The sequence below is a fragment of the Oncorhynchus gorbuscha genome, linkage group LG15 (genome assembly GCF_021184085.1).
Source record: "Oncorhynchus gorbuscha isolate QuinsamMale2020 ecotype Even-year linkage group LG15, OgorEven_v1.0, whole genome shotgun sequence".
NCBI lineage: Eukaryota > Metazoa > Chordata > Actinopteri > Salmoniformes > Salmonidae > Oncorhynchus > Oncorhynchus gorbuscha.
The window spans coordinates 70,460,204-70,485,139 of NC_060187.1; the positions used below are offsets into that span (position 1 = coordinate 70,460,204).

Sequence of the window (24,936 nt, forward strand, 5' to 3'; positions counted from 1 at the left end):
TAAAGTCTTCCAACAGATCACCAAAAATGACTGTTAATTCGTGATAAATTGCATTAAAATGATAGGTAACACTTTATACTTTTTATAAGGCATTAGAAAAGGGTCATAAATATTTATATCAAGTCATAAAGCCTTATAACTGCATACTTTACATGAAGTGTTCCTGAATGATGTTTCCCATTAATGAGAGACCAGGAAGGAAATCTAATACCCTAGTGGAGGCAGCAATGCATCATTTATTTAACCTAACCATGAACAACCATTTACATCAATACATGTTGAGATTTTTTTACAGCGACACGTCAACCAATAAATACAAATGACGCTCTCAATTTCATGCAGCAGCATACAACTAAACATACATTACATAACCGAACGGTTGCTAGATCGAATCCCCGAGCTGACAAGGTAAAAATCTGTCGTTCTGCCCCTGAACAATGCAATTAACCCACTGTTCCTAGACCGTCATTGTAAATAAGAATTTAAAAAAGCTCATACTTCTCATTATGTTTCTCTGCTTTCAGTTATTTTACCTCATAATACAAGATCCTGTTGACAGTGACTGCATGGCGAATGGCACACTATTCATTGAACTACTTCTGAGCCCAGATGGGAAAAGGCCATTTGGGATGCCAGCGAGTGGCACAATGCACATGCATTACTCATCTTTATCGAAGGTCTCCTGCAATGACACTTACAGTATGTTTCCCAGTCCCAATACATCCCATTCACTTACCATTCTCAGGTCTCCTGGTCATGCTCACTTAAGAATGTCTTACTAATCGTTCTGTACATTAATACTGGAGCCTATGCCCACACGTACACTGATCAAAAATATTAAGGGAACACTTAAACAACACAATGTAACTCCAAGTCAATCACACTTCTGTGAAATCAAACTGTCCACTTAGGAAGCAACACTGATTGACAATAAATTTCACATGCTGTTGTGCAAATGGAATAGACAACAGGTGGAAATTATAGGCAATTAGCAAGACACCCCCAATAAAGGAGTGGTTCTGCAGGTGGGGACCACAGACCACTTCTCAGTTCCTATGCTTTCTGGCTGATGTTTTGGTCACTTTTGAATGCTGGTGGGGCTTTCACTCTAGTGGTAGCATGAGACGGAATCTACAACCCACACAAGTGGCTCAGGTAGTGCAGCTCATCCAGGATGGCACATCAATGCGAGCTGCGGCAAGGTTTGCTGTGTCTGTCAGCGTAATGTCCAGAGCATGGAGGCACTACCAGGAGACAGGCCAGTACATCAGGAGACGTGGAGGAGGCCGTAGGAGGGCAACAACCCAGCAGCAGGACCACTACCTCTGCCTTTGTGCAAGGAGGAGCACTGCCAGAGCCCTGCAAAATGACCTCCAGCAGGCCACAAATGTGCATGTGTCTGCTCAAACGGTCAGAAACAGACTCCATGAGGGTGGTATGAGGGCCCGATGCCCACAGGTGGGGGTTGTGCTTACAGCCCAACACCGTGCGAGACGTTTGGCATTTGCCAGAGAACACCAAGATTGGCAAATTCGCCACTGGCGCCCTGTGCTCTTCACAGATGAAAGCAGGTTCACACTGAGCACATGTGACAGACGTGACCGAGTCTGGAGACGCTGTGGAGAATGTTCTGCTGCCTGCAAAATCCTCCAGTATGACCGGTTTGGCGGTGGGTCAGTCATGGTGTGGGTGGGTGGCATTTCTTTGGGGGGCCGCACAGCCCTCCATGTGCTCGCCAGAGGTAGCCTGACTGCCATTAGGTACCGAGATGAGACCCACAGACCCCTTGTGAGATCATATGCTGGTGCGGTTGGCCCCGGGTTCCTGATAATGCAAGACAATGCTAGACCTCATGTGGCTGGAGTGTGTCAGCAGTTCCTGCAAGAGGAAGGCGTTGATGCTATGGACTGCCCTGCCCGTTCCCCAGACCTGAATCCAATTGAGCACATCTGGGACATCATGCCTTGCTCCATCCACCACAACGCCACGTTGCACCACAGACTGTCCAGGAGTTGGCGGGTGCTTTAGTCCAGGTCTGGGAGGAGATCCCTCAGGAGACCATCCGCCACCTCATCAGGAGCATGCCCGGGCGTTGTAGGTCATACAGGCACGTGGAGGCCACACACACTACTGAGCCTAATTTTGACTTGTTTTAAGGACATTACATCAAAGTTGGATAAGCCTGTAGTGTGGTTTTCCACTTTAATTTTGAGTATGAATCCAAATCCAGACCTCGATGGGTTGATAAATTTGATTTCCATTTATCATTTTTGTGTGATTTTGTTGTCAGCACATTCAACTATGTAAAGAAAAAAGTATTTAATAAGAATATTTCATTCATTCAGATCTAGGATGTGTTATATTAGTGTTCCCTTTATTTTTTTGAGCAGTGTATAGTTGTATCACTTTTTATATCTTTCTTTACCAAGGGAAAAATGACCCCAAGATCATTCCAGCCATTACTATTTCATATACTGTGGTAAAAAATAAAGCGTAACTATTGGTAATCTTCACAAAAGTCTTTAAAATTAGAAGGAAAAAATATTTGGCTTAATTTCTCATTTGGCTGTTCAGCTTGATACTAGAATTAAAAACCTCAGTTGAGTTGATTTGTACCATCATCACTAGTCTCACTGTAACCTGCTAGGGAGTATAGTACTCTCACACAGAGAACCACGGAGGGAGACCAGACTAGTCCTGACCTGCTCACTTCACTACTAGTAAGGTAACCCTGTTTCTCACTGGACCAGCCCAGACTGCAACCCACCACTCAGTTGGTCTCTCCCTTAAGAGTACAGCTGCTGAATCAACTGGTCCGCCTGAAGTAGACAAACACACATAGTACAATAATAAATAAATTACAATTCATGGCCGGTGTATTTGGGGCTTTAGTAATCTTACTTCATTCCAACAGATTTCCCCATCACACAATACTTTTCATACAGCAGGTTTTTAAAGAACCAAAGAGTTGTCTGCTTGTATTGAATTTATTTTGCCATGGAAAACATATCTCAATACTGGTATTGTCACAGCCCTAATAACATCTGAAGATTGAAAAACGCTCCTTCATTTGAATCATGTGACATTGACTGGAGAGAATGTTGTGGTCATATCTAACATCGCTGAGGTCTAAGACATTGTGCTTCTGAAGGATCTCCATCCCTATCTCCACCATCTTCTCTACTGATCACAGACACCGCAGGATAATCAGTTAAAACACACACACACTGTCACACCCTGACCTTAGTATTCTTTGTTTTCCTTGTTATTTCGGTTAGGTCAGGGTGTGACATGGGTGATGTATGTGTTTTCACTTGTCTAGGGGGGTTTGTATGTTTATAGGGCTGTTTCCCTTCTAGGTATATTGTATGTCTATGGTTGCCTAGATCGGTTCTCAATTAGAGGCAGCTGTCTATCGTTGTCTCTGATTGGGAACCATATTCAGGCAGCCATATTCTGTGGGTACTTGGTGGGTGATTGTTTCCGTGTCTGTTTCACCACACGGTACTGTTTCGGTTTTTCACATTTCGTTTATTGTTTTGTACGGTTTCGGTTTTTCATTCAAATCTACTATGGACACTTACCACGCTGCATTTTGGTCCGATCCCTGCTACACCTTCATCTGAAGAGGAGGAAATCAGCCGTGACACACACACTCTAGAGGTTGACCGATTATGATTTTTAGACGCCGATACCGATTATTGGAAGACCAAAAAAAGCCGATACCGAGTAATCAGACAATTTATTTTTTCTTTCATTTATTTGTAATAATGACAATTACAACAATACTGAATGAACAAAGTGTTGGAGAATAAAGTAAAAGTGCAAAATGTGCCATGTAAAAAAAACTAACGTTTAAGTTCCTTGCTCAGAACATGAGAACACATGAAAACTGGTGGTTCCTTTTAACACAAGTCTTCAATATTCCCAGGTAAGAAGTTTTAGGTTGTAGTTACTATAGAAATTCTAGGACTATTTTTCTATGTACGATATGTATTTCATATAACTTTGACTATTTATGTTCTTATAGGCACTTTAGTATTGCCAGTATAACAGTATAGCTTCCGTCCCTCTACTCGCCCCTACCTGGGCTCGAACCAGGAACACGTCAACAACAGCCACCCTTGAAGCAACGTTACCCATCGCTCCATAAAAGCCACGGCCTTTGCAGAGCAAGGGGAACAACTACTTCAAGGTCTCAGAGCGAGTGACGTCACCGATTGAAACGCTATTAGCACGCACCCCGCTAACTAGCTAGCCATTTCACATCGGTTACACCAGCCTAATCCCGGGAGTTGATAGGCTTGAAGTCATAAACAGCTCAATGCTTGAAGCAATGTGAAGAGCTGCTGGCAAACGCACAAAAGTGCTGTTTGAATGAATGCTTACGAGCCTGCTGCTGCCTACCACCGCTCAGTCAGACTGCTCTATCAAATCATAGACTTAATTATAACATAATAACACAGAAATACGAGCCTTAGGTAATTAATATGGTCAAATCCGGAAACTATAATTTTGAAAACAAGACATATTGTTATGCAGGTGAATGAGGACCCAAAAGCGACTTGGCGAAAACAGAGTCTTTATTCCAGTAAAGGATAAAAGCAATACTCCTGGACAATCAAAGCAGAAAACAAAACATGAAAAAAACTTAAATCCACTCGTAGTGACGAGGACAGACTGGAGACTCGACCATTAACTGCAGGTTGCCTCAGGAAGGCACCGACCGTAGCAGACTCAGACACCTGCTCACACGCAGCATCTGAAGGAGACAAGACACGACAGGGCGAGACAATGACACAGCACAGCGAACATCATACAAGGATCCGACAGGACAGAAACGGAAAACAAGGGGAGAAATAGGGACTCTAATCAGAGGACAAGATAGGGGACAGGTGTGAAAAGACTAAATGAGTGAGTAGGAGAATGAGGAACAGCTGGGAGCAGGAACGGAACGATAGAGAGAGGAGAGAGAGGGAGGGGGAGAGAGAGGGATAGAAAAAGGGAACGAACCTAATAAGACCAGCAGGGGGAAACGAACAGAAGGGAAAGCATAATGACAAGACAATATAAGACAAAACATGACACGTATATTCTTTCAGGGAAATATGGAACTGTTAAGAATTTTATCTGATGGGTGGCATCCATAAGTTTAAATATTCCTGTTACATTCTTTTAGCTAAATATGCAGGTTTAAAAATATATACTTCTGTGTATTGATTTTAAGAAAGGCATTGATGTTTATGGTTGTTTTTTTATAAGGTAAGTTTGATGCTAGCTAGCAACTTACCTTGGCTTTTTACTGCATTCGTGTAACAGGCAGGCTCCTCGTGGAGTGCAATGTAAAGCAGATGGTTAGAGCGTTGGACTAGTTAACCGTAAGGTTGCAAGATTGAATCCCAGAGCTGACAAGGTAAAAATCTGTCGTTCTGCCCCTGAACAAGGCAGTTAAACCACCATTCCTAGGCCGTCATTGAAAATAAGAATGTGTTCTTAACTGACTTGCCTCGTTTAATAAAGGTGTTAAAAAGTTTTTTTAAATTTTTAAATCAGCCAAATCGGTGTCCAAAAATACAGATTTCCGATTGTTATGAAAACTTGAAATCGGCCCTAATTAATCGGCCATTCCGACTAATCAGTCGACCTCTAACACACACCTTTAAAGTTGCATACCTAATGACACATGCTCTTTACTGAGTGATTTACAGTTTCCAACATGTATGTGGGCACAACCAGGTAATGGTGTGGCTCGCTGGTTCAACTACGACGTCCATCACAATCAGAATTGTTTTCAGTTTGGAAGCTAACCTGCCTAAAAACTATTTTTTGGGGGGGATCAATACTGTATATTGTTTCCACATAGCTATGATCCTAGAACAAAGGGGTTAACGGATTAGCTCAAATGACCTGTCATTAACTGTCAGTGGTCATTATTGTCGCCGTTTATCTGACAGCTAACATAGCTAGCCAACGTTAGTTAACGTAACGTTAGCCTAGCTAGCTAGTTTATCGTTGGTGAGTCGACAGGAAAAGCAAACATTTACCCAACTTGGCAATACGCACTAATGACCACCTGAAGGCGGAAGTGAAACACGTCCCTCACTGAATCAGTCTAGATAAAATATTTACATTTTAGTAATTTATTAAGAGATATGCTTTTCTATTTTCTGCCACATCTTCAACATGTATATGTTAATGCATCGATTATATTGCATTGTTGTTTTTGCCTAAATGATTTAAAGATGGGATTTTTTTAAAGCCATTTTCTTGTTCTGCAGCAGCCAGACCTAGGAAAAGAACGATACAGATTAACTTGATTTCTTTTACTGGTCATAGCCTATAATTTAGTTGATCTAACTCCTCCTTACTATTTACAGTAATAAAGATGTGCTCAATTTAGGTATTTTGTATTTTATTAGGATACCCATTAGCTCTTGCGAAAGCACATTAGGCTGTATCCTATGTAGACCTCGTTTTTGAGATTGCAGGTGTTGTTTTCATTAAACAAACGTCCTTTCTTTGACAGTACAACAAGATGTAAATCAATGCTGTGACATTTTATAATTTCTTTCAAAACCAATACTTGTACAATGACTGATGTGTGACTACTGAGATGGCCTTGCGCTACCTATTGCTAGATTCATTTCAACATACAGAAATGACTGGGCATCTAGTATGATATTTCAAACTACTGGGTTAATCTAACACATGTCATATATCCTTTTGTTATTATAAATCTTGCTTTTATATTGTTGTTGATGAGATGAATATTAGTATTACTATTTCAGGCAATGATGCTTATTGATCTTATAACAATCAGTCACATAATCACACAGGTTTAAAGCACATTTTTGTCACCTGGAAATGCAGAATTTTAATAAGGAGCCATTTTAACAGTGCCAGCACTGTACAGCACACATACAGAAAAACATACATACTTACAAACTCAACACATACAAATAGAACAAAGCAAACAAAACAAAATACTTCCCTAGATACCATTTCTTTAAATAGTGGTTAGAACGTTGGAATTCCCGAGCTGACAAGGTACAAATCTGTCATTCTGCCCCTGAACAAGGCAGTTAACCCACTGTTCCTAGGCCGTCATTGAAAATAAGAACATCAAAGTAATGTGAAGAAGAAGCCAAATTAAAACAATTGGTACATCTTATATTTTTTCATTATTCTCTTTTACAAATTTAAGAGAACATTTAACATGGGATTTAAACCCATACCTTTTGTACAAACCATTAGAGGCCACAAGTGAATGGACTTCCAGGTATTTCTAAAGGTTTTTACAGTCCTCAGTTAACCAGGCAAAACACAGATACAACCTGAGTTAATGCTGGTATAATAGGTTACGCGCTGGTAAAACACAGCTAAAACCAGCCTAAAAGTCACGAGACCAGGTTTTACACAGGACAAACCCAGGGGAGAATGACTGCCCCCTCTCATTCAAGGCCAACCACAGTACTGCAGGCATTATTTGCAGAACACAGGATCCCCATTATAGTGAATGGGAAGATGGCAATCTTTGTGTAAATAAAATAATAACAAACAACAAAAATAATGCTACTGATAATTGCTTCTATTATACCATATGTATGTGCTTGAACCGATTTATTTTAAAATCGTACACAGAAGAAGTCATTATCATACTTTTGTAGCTAATGGCAGCGTGCCTTTCCCCAATCTGCCTTCAACGTGAAAAACTCAATGAGAGGGGGCAGCAGCACTGAGCTAGCCTGCAGCGTCACATCCTGGAGTAGCATGTTATGCCTACGTAAATCTCCCACATGAGACACCATCTTAACGGACTTCCTTGGCTTCAAATGCACTATTGAGTTTTCACATAGGAATGACTGGTGTCACGTGATCAATGGCCTTGTCTGTTCATATATGAATTAAGCTCACTGTAGTCTAACAGCTTGAGCATAGGCTAAACCTCACTGAACACAAGTAAAGCCATGTTGTAAACCATAGAGAGACATGGCTCTGGCTTTTTCTCTCTCTCTCTTCCGCTTCTGAGTCTCTCAGTGTCTCACTCTGTTTACTGTACAGTCCAGACCTCCAGGTCCTTCACTGTGAAGTCTTGCTGGGTGGACAGGGGCTGGTTGTGGAAGGTGTGACAGGAGTAGCTGGCACCGTGATACAGATCAGCATCCAGCCACAGGCCAAAAAGCCCCCTAGAGGTCAACAAGAGAAACATATATCAGACCAGAGCCAAGGGATGCGGTTTAGCCTATCTGATCTGTAGACATCAATGGGTTTGTGGAAGCTAACTAGATTTACTTTTGGATGAGGTATTTAGGTATTGGGTATTTTAGGCTTAGGTATTTCTGATAAAGAAAATTCTGAACACTTACCCTCCTCCACCAATCTGTAGAGAGTCCATATGGCCCCTGATGAAGTATGAGTTCTCACCACTCCACCTGTAGGCCTGTGTGAAGAGAGAGGTGTCAGACTAACTCACGACAGTCAGGGGAAAGATACTGTGATGTTGACCACAGCCTATTAACTACAACGACAAACGTAGAAGTGGACTATATAGTGAATAGGATGCCATTTTGGACAAAGCCGTGCACACAACAGAATGCAGTGTTACCTTGAATGCAGGGTCGAAACTGTAGACAAAAGTCTCTCCTGTTCCGTAGCAACAGTCACTCACCCTGAAGGGATGGGAGGAGAAGGCACCAAACACCTGAGAGAGAGGAAAACAAACCTATTAGCATTTTACTGGGATCGTATGACCCATTCATAATGTAATAACAATGTACATGGATGTAATATTACGTTAAATGTCAATCATATAGAACAGTACGTTGTTGAGATGTCCACCTTTTTTTCCATGTCTTTGATGACCAGAAGCACAGGACTGTCGATGTGGGCCATTTGCCTGTACAGAGTCTTCAGGCTGGTGCCATGAATGGCTGTGCTGTAGACCAGGTTCCATGGATACCCCAGTGTCCTTGCTGGCATGTGATTGGCTAGCTGGGGTTTCAGAAACATAGGATGAGATTGATGATGAGAAAATGTCCCATTAAATTCACATGTCAAAGCTGTGTAGTGTTGAGATGAGTATGTGCACTTTATTTGCCCGGAACTCAGTATAAATTGAAGAACCCCCCAAAAAGTCCCATATTTAGCTTTGTACATATCAAATAAACCAAAGCACTAAGTTCCTCCCATGAGCTGGCTGTGTAGCCTATATAGTGCTGGGAGATGATTGCTTTACTTTTCCTTTACTTCATTAGGTTTATTTGATAAGTACAACGCACCTTCATCAACATTTCTGTAAACGTGCCAGGATTGACTGTATTAGCTACAGTGTTTCGTTTTGGTGTAGGTTTACAGTAACTCACACTCTCGATGTGGTGGTCATTAAGGAGCTGGCTGTGGTTTCGGAGAACAGGAAGTAAGTCCTTGGGCTCCTCGTCCTCAGAGCAGTTACCCTCCTCTGAGCTGCACACGCTCCGTCGATGCTTCACTGCATCCTTCCCTGTGATGATCTGCAGGGAAATAACTCTTTAAGGGGAAAGTTCATGCAAATTACAAAATGACACATTGATTATGTCCCCGATATTATAATTTTCCGCATTCAAGTTCATATGATCTTAAAGTAACTTTATTAAGATACAATCAATTTCAGATACATGAAGATGATTTGGATATGAAACCAGATGAGTATGCTCTACAACATCCGCAGAGTACGACCCTGCCTCACACAGGAAGCGGCGCAGGTCCTAATCCAGGCACTTGTCATCTCCCGTCTGGATTACTGCAACTCGCTGTTGGCTGGGCTCCCTGCCTGTGCCATTAAACCCCTACAACTCATCCAGAACGCTGCAGCCCGTCTGGTGTTCAACCTTCCCAAGTTCTCTCACATCACCCCGCTCCTCCGCTCTCTCCACTGGCTTCCAGTTGAAGCTCGCATCCGCTACAAGACCATGGTGCTTGCCTACGGAGCTGTGAGGGGAACGGCACCTCAGTACCTCCAGGCTCTGATCAGGCCCTACACCCAAACAAGGGCACTGCGTTCATCCACCTCTGGCCTGCTCGCCTCCCTACCACTGAGGAAGTACAGTTCCCGCTCAGCCCAGTCAAAACTGTTCGCTGCTCTGGCCCCCCAATGGTGGAACAAACTCCCTGAGACACCTGAAACCCCACCTCTTTAAGGAATACCTAGGATAGGATAAAGTAATCCTTCTCACCCCCCCCTTAAAAGATTTAGATGCACTATTGTAAAGTGGCTGTTCCACTGGATGTCATAAGGTGAATGCACCAATTTGTAAGTCGCTCTGGATAAGAGCGTCTGCTAAATGACTTAAATGTAAATGTAAACCACAACTCTGTTCAAACACACTCTCCTTTTCTCTCTGCTGTTAGTTTCTTAACCACACTGATATTGTAAAACATAAGGCTGAGTGATTAACTGACTCAAACGCAAACACACATAAAACATGAAACCACCCACAATCAGTACTAGTGATGGAAGGTGGGTGATAAAAGACTAAATACAATAATTTCTTTCCAAGAAATTACCATTTTTGCAGACCACCCAAAAACGACTCTTCAATCAACCAAAAAGGCATACAAACTAGTACATTATCTCACGCTAAACATTACAATTCATGAATATCTGAGTATAGTTAGCAACCCACCTCTATATATGGCTCCAGACATTTGTTTGCAAAGTAAAGCACCTTGATGTTCTCCTGCATTGGTCTCATGTCTACTAATATTCCTCTTAGTCGAACACAACTCATTTATACTAATAATGTAACATTAGCCTTAGTATATGATACTGTATGTACCACAGGCAAGAGTGTGAACTGATAATCTGTACCCAACCTTCAAATGCTCTCTCTTAAATAATTCAAGTTTCATCCCCCTAAATATCATTGGCTGATAGCAACCCTGCTTATGGTAAAGTCAACGGCCACCTCTGTTTTGTGGTTCAGATTAATTTCTCGAAAAACAGGATGTCCTTTTCAGTTAACTGAATTATGGGAAGTATGCCCAAATATGGGATGTCCACCAGGTGCAAAGTATGTAATGATTGCACTAACAGCAGTGGGCAAACAAGTAGCCTGGGTTCTAGTCTGTGTCTGCTAACCTTCCACTCCTTGTACTCCTGGGTTCAAGTCTGTCTGCTAACCTTCCACTCCTTGTACTCCTGGGTTCTAGTCTGTCTGCTAACCTTCCACTCCTTTTACTCCTGGGTTCTAGTCTGTGTCTGCTAACCTTCCACTCCTTGTACTCCTGGGTTCTAGTCTGTGTCTGCTAACCTTCCACTCCTTGTACTCCTGGGTTCTAGTCTGTCTGCTAACCTTCCACTCCTTGTACTCCTGGGTTCTAGTCTGTGTCTGCTAACCTTCCACTCCTTGTACTCCTGGGTTCTAGTCTGTGTCTGCTAACCTTCCACTCCTTGTACTCCTGGGTTCTAGTCTGTCTGCTAACCTTCCACTCCTTGTACTCCTGGGTTCTAGTCTGTGTCTGCTAACCTTCCACTCCTTGTACTCCTGGGTTCTAGTCTGTCTGCTAACCTTCTGCTAACCTTCCACTCCTTGTACTCCTGGGTTCTAGTCTGTGTCTGCTAACCTTCCACTCCTTGTACTCCTGGGTTCTAGTCTGTGTCTGCTAACCTTCCACTCCTTGTACTCCTGGGTTCTAGTCTGTCTGCTAACCTTCCACTCCTTGTACTCATGGGTTCTAGTCTGTGTCTGCTAACCTTCCAGTCCTTGTACTCCTGGGTTCTAGTCTGTCTGGTAACCTTCCACTCCTTGTACTCATGGGTTCTAGTCTGTGTCTGCTAACCTTCCACTCCTTGTACTCCTGGGTTCTAGTCTGTGTCTGCTAACCTTCCACTCCTTGTACTCCTGGGTTCTAGTCTGTGTCTGCTAACCTTCCACTCCTTGTACTCCTGGGTTCTAGTCTGTCTGCTAACCTTCCACTCCTTGTACTCCTGGTTCTAGTCTGTGTCTGCTAACCTTCCACTCCTTGTACTCCTGGGTTCTAGTCTGTGTCTGCTAACCTTCCACTCCTTGTACTCCTGGGTTCTAGTCTGTCTGCTAACCTTCCACTCCTTGTACTCATGGGTTCTAGTCTGTGTCTGCTAACCTTCCACTCCTTGTACTCCTGGGTTCTAGTCTGTGTCTGCTAACCTTCCACTCCTTGTACTCCTGGGTTCTAGTCTGTGTCTGCTAACCTTCCACTCCTTGTACTCCTGGGTTCTAGTCTGTGTCTGCTAACCTTCCACTCCTTGTACTCCTGGGTTCTAGTCTGTGTCTGCTAACCTTCCACTCCTTGTACTGGGTTCTAACCTTCCACTCCTTGTACTCCTGGGTTCTAGTCTGTCTGCCTTCCACTCCTTGTACTCCTGGGTTCTAGTCTGTCTGCTAACCTTCCACTCCTTGTACTCCTGGGCTCTAGTCTGTCTGCTAAACTTCCACTCCTTGTACTCCTGGGTTCTAGTCTGTGTCTGCTAACCTTCCACTCCTTGTACTCCTGGGTTCTAGTCTGGGTTCTAGTCTGTGTCTGCTAACCTTCCACTCCTTGTACTCCTGGGTTCTAGTCTGTCTTCCACTCCTTGCTAACCTTCCACTCCTTGTACTCCTGGGTTCTAGTCTGTGTCTGCTAACCTTCCACTCCTTGTACTCCTGGGTTCTAACTGTTCCCTTCCACTCCTTGTACTCCTGGGTTCTAGTCTGTGTCTGCTAACCTTCCACTCCTTGTACTCCTGGGTTCTAGTCTGTGTCTGCTAACCTTCCACTCCTTGTACTCCTGGGTTCTAGTCTGTCTGTTTCTAGTCTGTGTCTGCTAACCTTCCACTCCTTGTACTCCTGGGTTCTAGTCTGTGTCTGCTAACCTTCCACTCCTTGTACTCCTGGGTTCTAGTCTGTCTGCTAACCTTCCACTTGTACTCCTTTCTAGTCTGTCTGCTAACCTTCCTTTCTAGTCTGTGTCTGCTAACCTTCCACTCCTTGTACTCCTGGGTTCTAGTCTGTGTCTGCTAACCTTCCACTCCTTGTACTCCTGGGTTCTAGTCTGTGTCTGCTAACCTTCCACTCCTTGTACTCCTGGGTTCTAGTCTGCTAACCTTCCACTCCTTGTACTCCTGGGTTCTAGTCTGTCTGCTAAACCTTCCACTCCTTGTACTCCTGGGTTCTAGTCTGTCTGCTAACCTTCCACTCCTTGTACTCATGGGTTCTAGTCTGTGTCTGCTAACCTTCCACTCCTTGTACTCCTGGGTTCTAGTCTGTGTCTGCTAACCTTCCACTCCTTGTACTCCTGGGTTCTAGTCTGTGTCTGCTAACCTTCCACTCCTTGTACTCCTGGGTTCTAGTCTGTGTCTGCTAACCTTCCACTCCTTGTACTCCTGGGTTCTAGTCTGTGTCTGCTAACCTTCCACTCCTTGTACTCCTGGGTTCTAGTCTGTCTGCTAACCTTCCACTCCTTGTACTCCTGGGTTCTAGTCTGTCTGCTAACCTTCCACTCCTTGTACTCCTGGGTTCTAGTCTGTCTGCTAACCTTCCACTCCTTGTGCTCCATGCCATATGCCAAACATGTTTAGCATTATGAGAAGTGGCAAGGAGTGGAATGTTAGGAGAAGAAGACTGGTACCCAGGCTAACACATCCGTACATTGCAGGGACAATAGTTCATAGATATTTCATCACAACAAACCTAGTCTGGAAAAATAAATGTCAAATTTAAAAAAAAATCAAACTTGCTTAAATCTATTATTTCATACTTGTATCATTTTTCTAATCCATTCTTTATAATGATAAACTGCTCTCATTGTATTAGAGATAGAGATGCTTGAGAGATAGAGATCCTTGAGTCAGAACTCACCTCCCAGTTTTTGGAGGCAGGGGCAGCTGGGTCGAGGAATAACTTGTCAATCACAGCCAGCTTGTCTTTCTCCACTACCAGATAGTGGAGATTCTTGTGGTGTCTCGTGTTGTTGTCCTTGGTGTAGAAGTGGTCAACCCTGAGGAGGCAATCACAATACCAGTCAAAAGCTTGGTATTGGTACACCTACTCATTCAAGGGTTTTTCCTATTTTTCCTACATCAATATATTTTTTATGTACTTTATGTTATGTAATACATGTTTCACCAAACGCCCACACACTCTTCTACAATATTATTGAAACACAATCTAATCTAACAACCACAAGCCAGAAATCTTTAAACAAGTCTAAAGTTAACCAATTTCTGCATGGAAAAACAAGTCTTTCAGCTATTTTTCAGAAATAACACTTACAGGAAAAAGTTAATTAAGGGTCCAAATACATGACTACACACCATTGGAATGCCACTATCGGATCATGCATAGCCTTCACTTGTGGCTCACCACCCACATGCATTCTTGCTCACACAAGACCTGAAGTCTCATGCAGAAGAGGCTGGAGCTGACATAGGCCTAGCTATTCCCCCGAACAAGAAAACCCCCAAAAGCTGCAATATCAAAATCCCTCCCATTGCTCTAGCAAAGAAAGGGCAAGATTCGTCTTTTCAAAACCCGTATTTCTCCAAATCAAGCGTCCAGGTTTGGTATCCAAATTAAGTATTGTGACTTACTCTTCAACGCTGTAATTGGCTCCCATGCTGAATAGTAGGCGGGGTAGAAAGGTGGTTCAGGGGATGGAAAAGGAGGTGAAGAAGAGAGGATGATGTGGTGAAGATGAGTGCGGATGGTCTGGAGGATCAGAGCTTTAACAGCATGTCAATCCCATCTCAGCCATCAGGCATCTTATACTCCAGCGTTGCCTTAGATAAGCCCCTTTCACCATAAAACCCTTTCTTAAGGTCCTTCAAGGCTGCCTGGCATGGAGGATTTCACAATGGCGTTAGATAGCCTCTGTGACACATCTTGACTTGCTACAGTATGCCTCCCTGGGCTGAATCTGGGTCAGAAAATGACCGTGTTAATTCACTGTCTCAGAGACGCTAATTTCCGAACAGATAAAGGTCTGGCTGACGGACACTGTCTATCTCTATCTGTCTCTTTTCTTGATACTTTTGTTTTATTGTAATCTGCACTCTATTGTGTGAAACACAGCCAGTCCCAATTGACTCCCTACCACTTCACTTTGGCCCTTACCGTTCAAGGTGTGCAGATCTGTAAGGTGGAAGGTCCTCCACTACATTGCGTATACCTATCCATACCCTGTACAGTCTTCAAATGTCCAAGAGTTAGTGTCAAGAGGAAGGGGTAAGGAGCAAATTGGAAACTCTGTCTAAAAGAAAGCCAGGGGTCACAGAGGAGGCCAAGAGGTTACACAAGAGTAGCCAACCGTAAGATGGAAGAAATCCATATCAGACTGTGTGGGGGCTGATTATATGTGAAATGTATTTTATTACGTTAAATATAAATGGACAACTTTCCATGAGTGAAAAACCTTAATCATGCGCAATAGACAGCAGTGAGTTAAAGATCTACTGGTACCTACTGTATATTAAAAAAATGAATGCAGATTGAGAAAACAATCTGGTATAGTGGGTGTGATTTCCAGGATAATTGCTTAATAATTACAGTTTGTACTGTACCTGTTAGAATGTTCCAGATGAGTAATGGGAAAATCTCACATGGACCTGGACATGCTAAAGGCATGCTAAAGGCATCCTTAGTGCTTTGGGATCGTGTACAAATTGCAAATCAGGCAATAAGTATTTAAACGAAAATGTGTATATTTAGATGGGGGATGGGGAAGGCCATGGCATGTCTTTAGTTTGGTTTGCTGTGGTAGACTGCTGTAGACCCTGTGGCAGGCCCTCTATCAAAAACAATAGAGTATAAGGATGAGGAATTATGATCCAGAATACAAAACAGAGTTTGACACTTCATCAGACCATTATCACAGAGACTTTGACTGGACCTAGGGATATTACATGTAAGAACCACTGAAACGTTGTATAGCGCAACCCCAATCTATGAAACCCATTGATTTAAAAAACGTACTGTCACACAGAGGTTATCATTCCAACTCTTATTGTGTGTTTTCATGTCAATAGTGGTGCATGTCTGAGTGATAATAGGCAGTAGAAAACATTTGTCTATCACCCCTAAACTGCGTCAGTTAGTCTTACCTGCTGTAAACTGTGTACGTGACAAATAACAGTTGATTTGGGATGGGAGAGATAGAGTAGGGTTCACACATAGGTCAGAGACTCTAAAGAGGTGTCAGAGAATTAATAGGATTACTAGGCTACCATGTGAAAACAAAACTGTGAGGAGAATATTGACTGTTCAAAAGGTTTTGAATAAGTAAACAGCATTCACTGGTAAAAGGCAAAAGTGCAGGTGTCAGCCCTCTTTAAAGATGCCTGATGTCCACCTGTTCACTCACAGATGTTGAGGAGGAGGAACTTCCTTACTGTAAAACAACTTTACTACTGTATTTATCATCCTCTGATAGGTAGTTGTCTCTTCCTCCTATATATGCACACAAATTCCCATTTTATGAGGATTAAATTAAATAGAGAAGTACTATCCACCTAGAAGCACATAGCCATTCAACTGTCAAATATAGACAATGACTACATTGTAACCTTTTTTAACTAGGCAAGTCAGTTAAGAACAAATTCTTATTTACAATGATGGCCTACCAGGGAACAGTGGGTTAACTGCCTTGCTCAGGGGCAGAACGACAGATTTTTACCTTGTCAGCTCAAGGATTCAATCCAGCAACCTTTCGGTTACTGGCACAACACTCTAACCACCAGACTACCATATTTCCCATATTTATCTCAGTTTAACTATCATTCTGTCACAAGCCACACATTAGGGAAAGGGGATATCTGGTCAGTTCCACAACTGAATGCATTCAACTGAAATTTGTCTTCCGCATTCAACCCAACCCCTCTGAATCACAGAGGTGCAGGGGGCTGCCTTAATTAATGTCATCGGTGTCCGGGGAGCAGTTGTTGTTGGGGTTTACTTCCTTGCTAAAGGGCAGAACGCCAGATTTTTCCACCTTGCCGGCTCTGGGATTCAAACAAGCAACCTTCTGGTTACTGTCCCAACACTTTAACCTCTAGGCTCCTCCACCAGCCAGAGGTTCCAGTCAAGTCGAACAAACTACACGCAGTAACAAATGCATTTTATTAGCAGCTAAACAAGCATAACTCTCTCTCTGATTTTCATGTGTAACATTTTGCTTTGGGATCAGTACCTATTTAGAGCGTATTCAAAAAGTTGAAAATTTGGGCCAAGTGATAAAGTTTGTACTTTTTCTTCAGTAGGCCATAATATAGCTTAGCTGTAGTTTCACGTGTCTCTTTCTTGGTTTGCTGCAGCAGAGGAACATTTTTCATTACCAAGACAACTCTGGGCACATTATAGAGAAGAGTCACCCTCACCTGTCCTGCTATAAGGCACAAGAGAAGAACTTGTTGAGTTGAACCAGTTAATTTTGGGTGACGTAGAACTACACGGCTAGTGTCCGAGGCCCCACAGAGCAGCAGTAAAATCACAGCAATAGCAGCCACATTCTCCTGACCATGTTGTCTTAAACTCACCCAAATGACAATACACTACATATCTCAATGAGAGATCCAACCACTTTCAGCCGTTCTTGAATAAGAGAGTTGGCACAAAAGGACCATGTCGTAGAGTAGATTCAGATGGCTGTGCAAATAAACTTGGTAATACTGTATTCCTTTGCCTGGCTGGTTTTTTAAATGTATTTTTTTTATTTCACAAAAAAATAACAATATAACAATATGGGGATGAGGTAGTTGGGTGGGCTATTTACAGATGGGCTGTGTACAGGTGCAATGATCGGTAAGCTGCTCTGACAGCTGATGCTTAAGGAAGATACAGTGGGGAGAACAAGTACTTAATACACTGCTGATTTTTCAGGTTTTCCCACTTACAAAGCATGTAGAGGTCTGTAATTTTAGGTACACTTCAACTATGAGAGACGGAATCTAAAACAAAAATCCAGAAAATCACGTTGGATGATTTTTAAGTAATTAATTTTATTGCATGACATAAGTATTTGATACATCAGAAAAGCAGAACTTAATATTTGGTACAGAAACCTTTGTTTGCAATTACAGAGATCATACGTTTCCTGTAGTTCTTGACCAGGTTTGCACACACTGCAGCAGGGATTTTGGTCCATACAAACCTTCTCCAGATCCTTCAGGTTTCGGGGCTGTCGCTGGACAATACGGACTTTCAGCTCCCTCCAAAGATTTTCTATTGGTTTCAGGTCTAGAGACTGGCTAGGCCACTCCAGGACCTTGAGATGCTTCTTACGGAGCCACTCCTTAGTTGCCCTAGCTGTGGGTTTCGGGTCGTTGTCATGCTGGAAGACCCAGCCACAACCCATCTTCAATGCTCTTACTAAGGGAAGGAGGTTGTTGGCCAAGATCCCCTCAATACAGTGCAGTCGTCCTGTCCCCTTTGCAGAAAAGCATCCCCAAAGAATGATGTTTCCACCTCCAAGCTTCACGGTTGGGATGGTGTTCTTGGGGTTGTACTCATCCTTCTTCTTTCTCCAAACACGGCGAGTGGAGTTTAGACCATAAATCTCTATTTTTGTCTCATCAGACCACATGACCTTCTCATGACCAAACTTTAGACGGGCCTGGACATGCGCTGGCTTGAGCAGGGGGACCTTGCGTGCGCTGCAGGATTTTAATCCATGACGGCGTAGTGTCTTACTAATGGTTTTCTTTGAGACTTAGGTCCCAGCTCTCTTCAGGTCATTGACCAAGGCCTGCCGTGTAGTTCTAGGGTTGATTCCCCACCTTCCTCATGATCATTGATGCCCCACGAGGTGAGATCTTGCATGGAGCCCCAGACCGAGGGTGATTGACCGTCATCTTGAACTTCTTCCATTTTCTAATAATTGTCACCAAGCTGCTTGCCTATTGTCCTGTAGCCCATCCCAGCCTTGTGCAGGTCTACAATTTTAACCCTGATGTCCTTACACAGCTCTCTGGATTTTCTGGATTTTTGTTTTAGATTCCGTCTCTCACAGTTGAAGTGTGCCTATGATAAAAATTACAGACCTCTACATGCTTAGTAAGTAGGAAAACCTGCAAAATCGGCAGTGTATCAAATACTTGTTCTCCCCACTGTATAAGACTCCAGCTTAAGGGATTTTTGCAGTTTGTTCCAGTCATTGGCAGTAGAGAACTGGAAGGAAAGGCAGCCAAAGTAGGAGTTGGCTTTGGGAATGACCAGTGAAATATACCTGCTGGAGCGTGTGCTACTTGTGGGTGCTGTTATGGTGACCAGTGAGCTGAGATACCTAGCAAATACTTATAGATGACCTGGAGCCAGTGGGTTTGGCGACGAATATGAAGCAAGGGCCAGCCAACGAGAGCAGACAGGTCGCAGTGGTGGGTAGTATATGGGGCTTTGGTGACAAAACAGATGGCACTGTGATAGACTACATCCAATTTGCTAAGTAGAGTGTTGGAGGATATTTTGTAAATGACATCGCCGGAGTCAAGGATCAGTAGGCTAGTCAGTTTTACAAGTGTATGTTTGGCAGCATGAGTGAAGGATGCTTTGTTGCGAAATAGGAAGCCGATTTTTGATTTTATTTTGGATTGAAGATGCTTAATGTGAATCTGGAAGAAGAGTTTACAGTCTAACCAGACACCTAGGTATTTGTAGTTGTCCACATATTCTGAGTCAGAATCGTCCAGAGTAGTGATGCTAGACGATCGGCTGAAGATGCATTTAGTTTTACTTCCATTTAAGATAAGTTGGAGGCCACGGAAGAAGTGTTGTATGGCATCAAAGCTTGTCTGGAGGTTTGTTAACACAGTGTCCAAAGAAGGGCCAGAAATATACAGAATGGTGTCATCTGCGTAGAGGTGGATCAGAGAATCACCAGCAGCAAGAACAACATCATTGATGTATACAGAGAAAAGAGTTGGCCCGAGAATTTAAACCTGTGGCACCCCCATAGAGACTGCCAGAGGTCAGGACAACAGGCCCTCCGATTTGACACACTGAACTCTATCTGAGAAGTAGTTGGTGAACCAGGCGTGGCAGTCATTTGACGGTTTGGAGCGAGTGGTCGCATCGGCGCTTCGCTCCCGCAGGTAGTATAACTTTTTACATTTCATTATATTTCATTATAGCACAACGGTTTGATTTGTCTAATCCTAGCAATTTCTTCTCAGCTAGCTACATAGCCGTCTTTGTATCAAAGATAATTGCGTAACTATCGTATTTCAACCTCCTAACGTAGTCTTCACTAGCCAGCTAGCTAACGTCCACTGATTAGCTGCACTGGGAAAACTATTACACTCAACTGAACGACTTGATTAGTGTAGTGTTAGCTAGCTACACAGCTGTCTTTGCTGTCTTCGTATCTTCGTTCCAAGATAATTGTGTTGTTTAGGTTTAGAGTGTGTAGTCTTAGAGTGATTATCTTAATTTACCGAGGTTAGCTAGCCAGCTATTTGTCGTCCTTAACGTAGGAGACTCTGCTAGCTAGCCAACAGCTAGCCAACGCTAGCCAACGTCTTCTGAATAGAACTCAACAACCCGGTCGCATTCACAGGTAGTATCACATTTTCATTTCATTTCATTACAGTACAACGGTTTGATTTGTTTGATCGTAGCTAGCTACTTAGCTAGCTACATAGCCGTCTTTGTATCAAAGATAATTGTGTAGTCTAGAGCGATTTTCTAGGTTAGCTAGCCAGCTATTGTCGTTCTTTTAACGCAACGTAACGTAAACAACACTACTAGCTAGCCAGCTAGCCCCCGAACAGCAGCACTGTAGAAACTATTACACTCAACGGAACGACTTGATTAGTGTAGTGTCAACAACGCGCCCACTGCCAGCTAGCCTACTTCAGCAGTACTGTATCATTTTAATCATTTTAGTCAATAAGATTCTTGCTACGTAGCTTAACTTTCTGAACATTCGAGACGTGTAGTCCACTTGTCATTCCAATCTCCTTTGCATTAGCGTAGCCTCTTCTGTAGCCTGTCAACTGTGTCTGTTTATCCCTGTTCTCTCCTCTCTGCACAGACCATACAAACGCTCCACACCGCGTGGCCGCGGCCACCCTAATCTGGTGGTCCCAGCGCGCACGACCCACGTGGAGTTCCAGGTCTCCGGTAGCCTCTGGAACTGCCGATCTGCGGTCAACAAGGCAGAGTTCATCTCAGCCTATGCCTCCCTCCAGTCCCTCGACTTCTTGGCACTAACGGAAACATGGATCACCACAGACAACACTGCTACTCCTACTGCTCTCTCTTCGTCCGCCCACGTGTTCTCGCACACCCCGAGAGCTTCTGGTCAGCGGGGTGGTGGCACCGGGATCCTCATCTCTCCCAAGTGGTCATTCTCTCTTTCTCCCCTTACCCATCTGTCTATCGCCTCCTTTGAATTCCATGCTGTCACAGTTACCAGCCCTTTCAAGCTTAACATCCTTATCATTTATCGCCCTCCAGGTTCCCTCGGAGAGTTCATCAATGAGCTTGATGCCTTGATAAGCTCCTTTCCTGAGGACGGCTCACCTCTCACAGTTCTGGGCGACTTTAACCTCCCCACGTCTACCTTTGACTCATTCCTCTCTGCCTCCTTCTTTCCACTCCTCTCCTCTTTTGACCTCACCCTCTCACCTTCCCCCCCTACTCACAAGGCAGGCAATACGCTCGACCTCATCTTTACTAGATGCTGTTCTTCCACTAACCTCATTGCAACTCCCCTCCAAGTCTCCGACCACTACCTTGTATCCTTTTCCCTCTCGCTCTCATCCAACACCTCCCACACTGCCCCTACTCAGATGGTATCGCGCCGTCCCAACCTTCGCTCTCTCTCCCCCGCTACTCTCTCCTCTTCCATCCTATCATCTCTTCCCTCCGCTCAAACCTTCTCCAACCTCCTGATTCTGAATCTCCTGAATCTCCTGATTCTGCCTCCTCAACCCTCCTCTCCTCCCTCTCTGCATCCTTTGACTCTCTATGTCCCCTATCCTCCAGGCCGGCTCGGTCCTCCCCTCCCGCTCCGTGGCTCGATGACTCATTGCGAGCTCACAGAACAGGCCTCCGGGCAGCCGAGCGGAAATGGAGGAAAACTCGCCTCCCTGCGGACCTGGCATCCTTTCACTCCCTCCTCTCTACATTACCACGCTAAATTCCAAGCATCTGCCTCTAACCCTAGGAAGCTCTTTGCCACCTTCTCCTCCCTCCTGAATCCTCCGCCCCCCTCCCTCTCTGCAGACGACTTCGTCAACCATTTTGAAAAGAAGGTCGACGACATCCGATCCTCGTTTGCTAAGTCAAACGACACCGCTGGTTCTGCTCACACTGCCCTACCCGGTGCTCTAACCTCTTTCTCCCCTCTCTCTCCAGATGAAATCTCGCGTCTTGTGACGGCCGGCCGCCCAACAACCTGCCCGCTTGACCCTATCCCCTCCCCTCTTCTCCAGACCATTTCCGGAGACCTTCTCCCTTACCTCACCTCGCTCATCAACTCATCACTGACCACTGGCTACGTCCCTTCCGTCTTCAAGAGAGCGAGAGTTGCACCCCTTCTGAAAAAACCTACACTCGATCCCTCCGATGTCAACAATTACAGACCAGTATCCCTTCTTTCTTTTCTCTCCAAAACTCTTGAACGTGCCGTCCTTGGCCAGCTCTCCCGCTATCTCTCTCTGAATGACCTTCTTGATCCAAATCAGTCAGGTTTCAAGACTAGTCATTCAACTGAGACTGCTCTCCTCTGTATCACGGAGGCGCTCCGCACTGCTAAAGCTAACTCTCTCTCCTCTGCTCTCATCCTTCTAGATCTATCGGCTGCCTTCGATACTGTGAACCATCAGATCCTCCTCTCCACCCTCTCCGAGTTGGGCATCTCCGGCGCGGCCCACGCTTGGATTGCGTCCTACCTGACAGGTCGCTCCTACCAGGTGGCGTGGCGAGAATCTGTCTCCTCACCACGCACTCTCACCACTGGTGTCCCCCAGGGCTCTGTGCTAGGCCCTCTCCTATTCTCGCTATACACCAAGTCACTTGGCTCTGTCATAACCTCCCATGGTCTCTCCTATCATTGCTATGCAGACGACACACAACTAATCTTCTCCTTTCCCCCTTCTGATGACCAGGTGGCGAATCGCATCTCTGCATGTCTGGCAGACATATCAGTGTGGATGACGGATCACCACCTCAAGCTGAACCTCGGCAAGACGGAGCTGCTCTTCCTCCCGGGGAAGGACTGCCCGTTCCATGATCTCGCCATCACGGTTGACAACTCCATTGTGTCCTCCTCCCAGAGCTCTAAGAACCTTGGTGTGATCCTGGACAACACCCTGTCGTTCTCAACCAACATCAAGGCGGTGGCCCGTTCCTGTAGGTTCATGACAGTGTTCAGTCTGGTTTAACCAGGTAAGTACATATGTACTATCTTAATTTGATCAATCACTCTGCACCTGAGGAAATTCAAATGTGCCTCTTGATCTAGATACTTTTATTGAAAACCTGCAGTTTACTTTCTCTTTCGTTTACTCAAACGCTAAAGCACCCGACAGAATAAATGTCCGACTACTGTAGGTCCTACTGCTGCAACATTCAAATGTACAGACATGTTTCTGAAATGCAGCCATACACATCAACATCCGTTGTTTTATATAGCTTAATAACACAAGATAGATATTGTTCTCCACTACGCCATACAGTACAAGTGTATGTGAAATGCAGCCGTAGGCTACACCTAAACTATAGCCTACTGTAGCCTATGCAAGACTAATTTCCAGTTAGAAAATTAAGACCTAACACCTGTATTTCTTCCCTTTATACACTAAAACACAGAAAACTGCTCAATTGGAAAAGCAAGTCTGCTTCAGTCAGCATCAAATCAAATCACATTGTGTTTGTCACATGATTCATAAACAACAGGTGTAACAGTAAAATTGTTACTTACGAGTCCTTTTCCAAAAATGTAGAGTTAAAGACAAAGATTATATACATGTATGTGTGAGTGTGTGGGTAGTGTGAGTCCAGTGTGTGTGCATAGCAACAGTGCATTATGGAACACACCAGATTAATACATGTGTTTATGACTAAGCCAAATCTCTAAGCTTGCTGAACCGGTTTGGTCTGGAAAAAGGATGTCTAAGTAGCTTGTATTCATGTTATTGTCTTATTCTTGTTTTTGTTCTATACTCTTTGCTGTACGGTGTCTGTGGGTTTTTCAAAAGGCGCATTAAATCCCATGTATTATTATTATTATTATTATACTGTTGGCGAGTAAATTTTGTACAACATATTCTCTTCATGCTATTAGTGTTTATTATATGGTAATTATCTGTAATAGAATTGAATAGATGAGATGGGCAGTGATAACAAGAAAGGAATCCAACTTCACTACAGACTGTTCAAATAGATTGCAATTCCTCAATACCACATCTCTCTCTCATTTTATTACTAGGGGCTGCAGGTAGCTTAGTGGTTAGAGCATTGGGCCTGTAATTGAAAGGTTGCTAGATCGAATTCCTAAACTGACAAGGTCAAATCTTTTACTGTAAATAAGAATTTGTTCTTAACTGACTTGCCTAGTTAAAAAAAACATATCTCCCTGCTCCCTCTGTTAAAGTTCTGTCTATATCTAGCAATAATGTTATGTCACTGCAAGATCTAACTTCAGTGTCACGACTCCTACCGAAGTTGGGTACCCTTCCTGTTCGGGTGGCGCTCGGCGGTCGTCGCCTGCCTGCTGGTTGTGCAGGATTATTTCGATGTACATGTGTACACGGCTGTATGTCACGGTTGTCCGTGTTTTTTTTGTGTTTTTTTTTTGCTGGTCGTTTTTTGGGGGCATTTGTTTTGGTTGGCGTCTGTTCACCGTTGTAGTGCATTAAAATTAAGCGCTACCCAGAACTCTCTGCTTCCTGCGCCTGACTTCTTCCCCACTACACCCCGGGCGTTACATTCAGTTTCTTTCTATGAC

The 24,936-nt window shown here is 43.8% G+C and overlaps 1 protein-coding gene across 2 annotated transcripts; it reads right to left on the bottom strand.

The window, feature by feature from the left end:
• Positions 1 to 6,837: 6,837 nt before the first annotated feature.
• Positions 6,838 to 23,984, bottom strand: LOC123997918 (nuclear receptor coactivator 7-like). Of its 2 annotated transcripts, XM_046302644.1 has the most exons (7): positions 23,911 to 23,984; positions 13,854 to 13,992; positions 9,363 to 9,509; positions 8,839 to 8,991; positions 8,606 to 8,701; positions 8,367 to 8,440; positions 6,838 to 8,186 (listed from the first exon to the last, which is right to left on the bottom strand). In XM_046302644.1, the coding sequence occupies exons 1-7, from the start codon at positions 23,955 to 23,957 to the stop codon at positions 8,051 to 8,053; spliced, it is 792 nt and encodes a 263-aa protein (XP_046158600.1). In that variant the 5' UTR covers positions 23,958 to 23,984; the 3' UTR covers positions 6,838 to 8,050. The 2 variants fall into 2 exon arrangements, with proteins under 2 accessions (XP_046158600.1, XP_046158601.1); XM_046302645.1 differs by lacking the exons at positions 13,854 to 13,992; positions 23,911 to 23,984 and adding an exon at positions 10,662 to 10,875.
• Between the last annotated feature and the right edge of the window lie 952 nt (positions 23,985 to 24,936).

Coding starts and splice junctions, on each gene's coding strand:
- LOC123997918 (XM_046302644.1), bottom strand. CDS start 23,957: ATGTATATAATCTTTGTCTTTAACTCTACATTTTTGGAAAAGGACTC. Junction 13,993..23,910: donor ACATTTTTGGAAAAGGACTC/GTAAGTAACAAT, acceptor TTGCCTCCTCAG/GGTTGACCACTTCTACACCA. Junction 8,441..8,605: donor GTTTCGACCCTGCATTCAAG/GTAACACTGCAT, acceptor CTCTTCACACAG/GCCTACAGGTGGAGTGGTGA.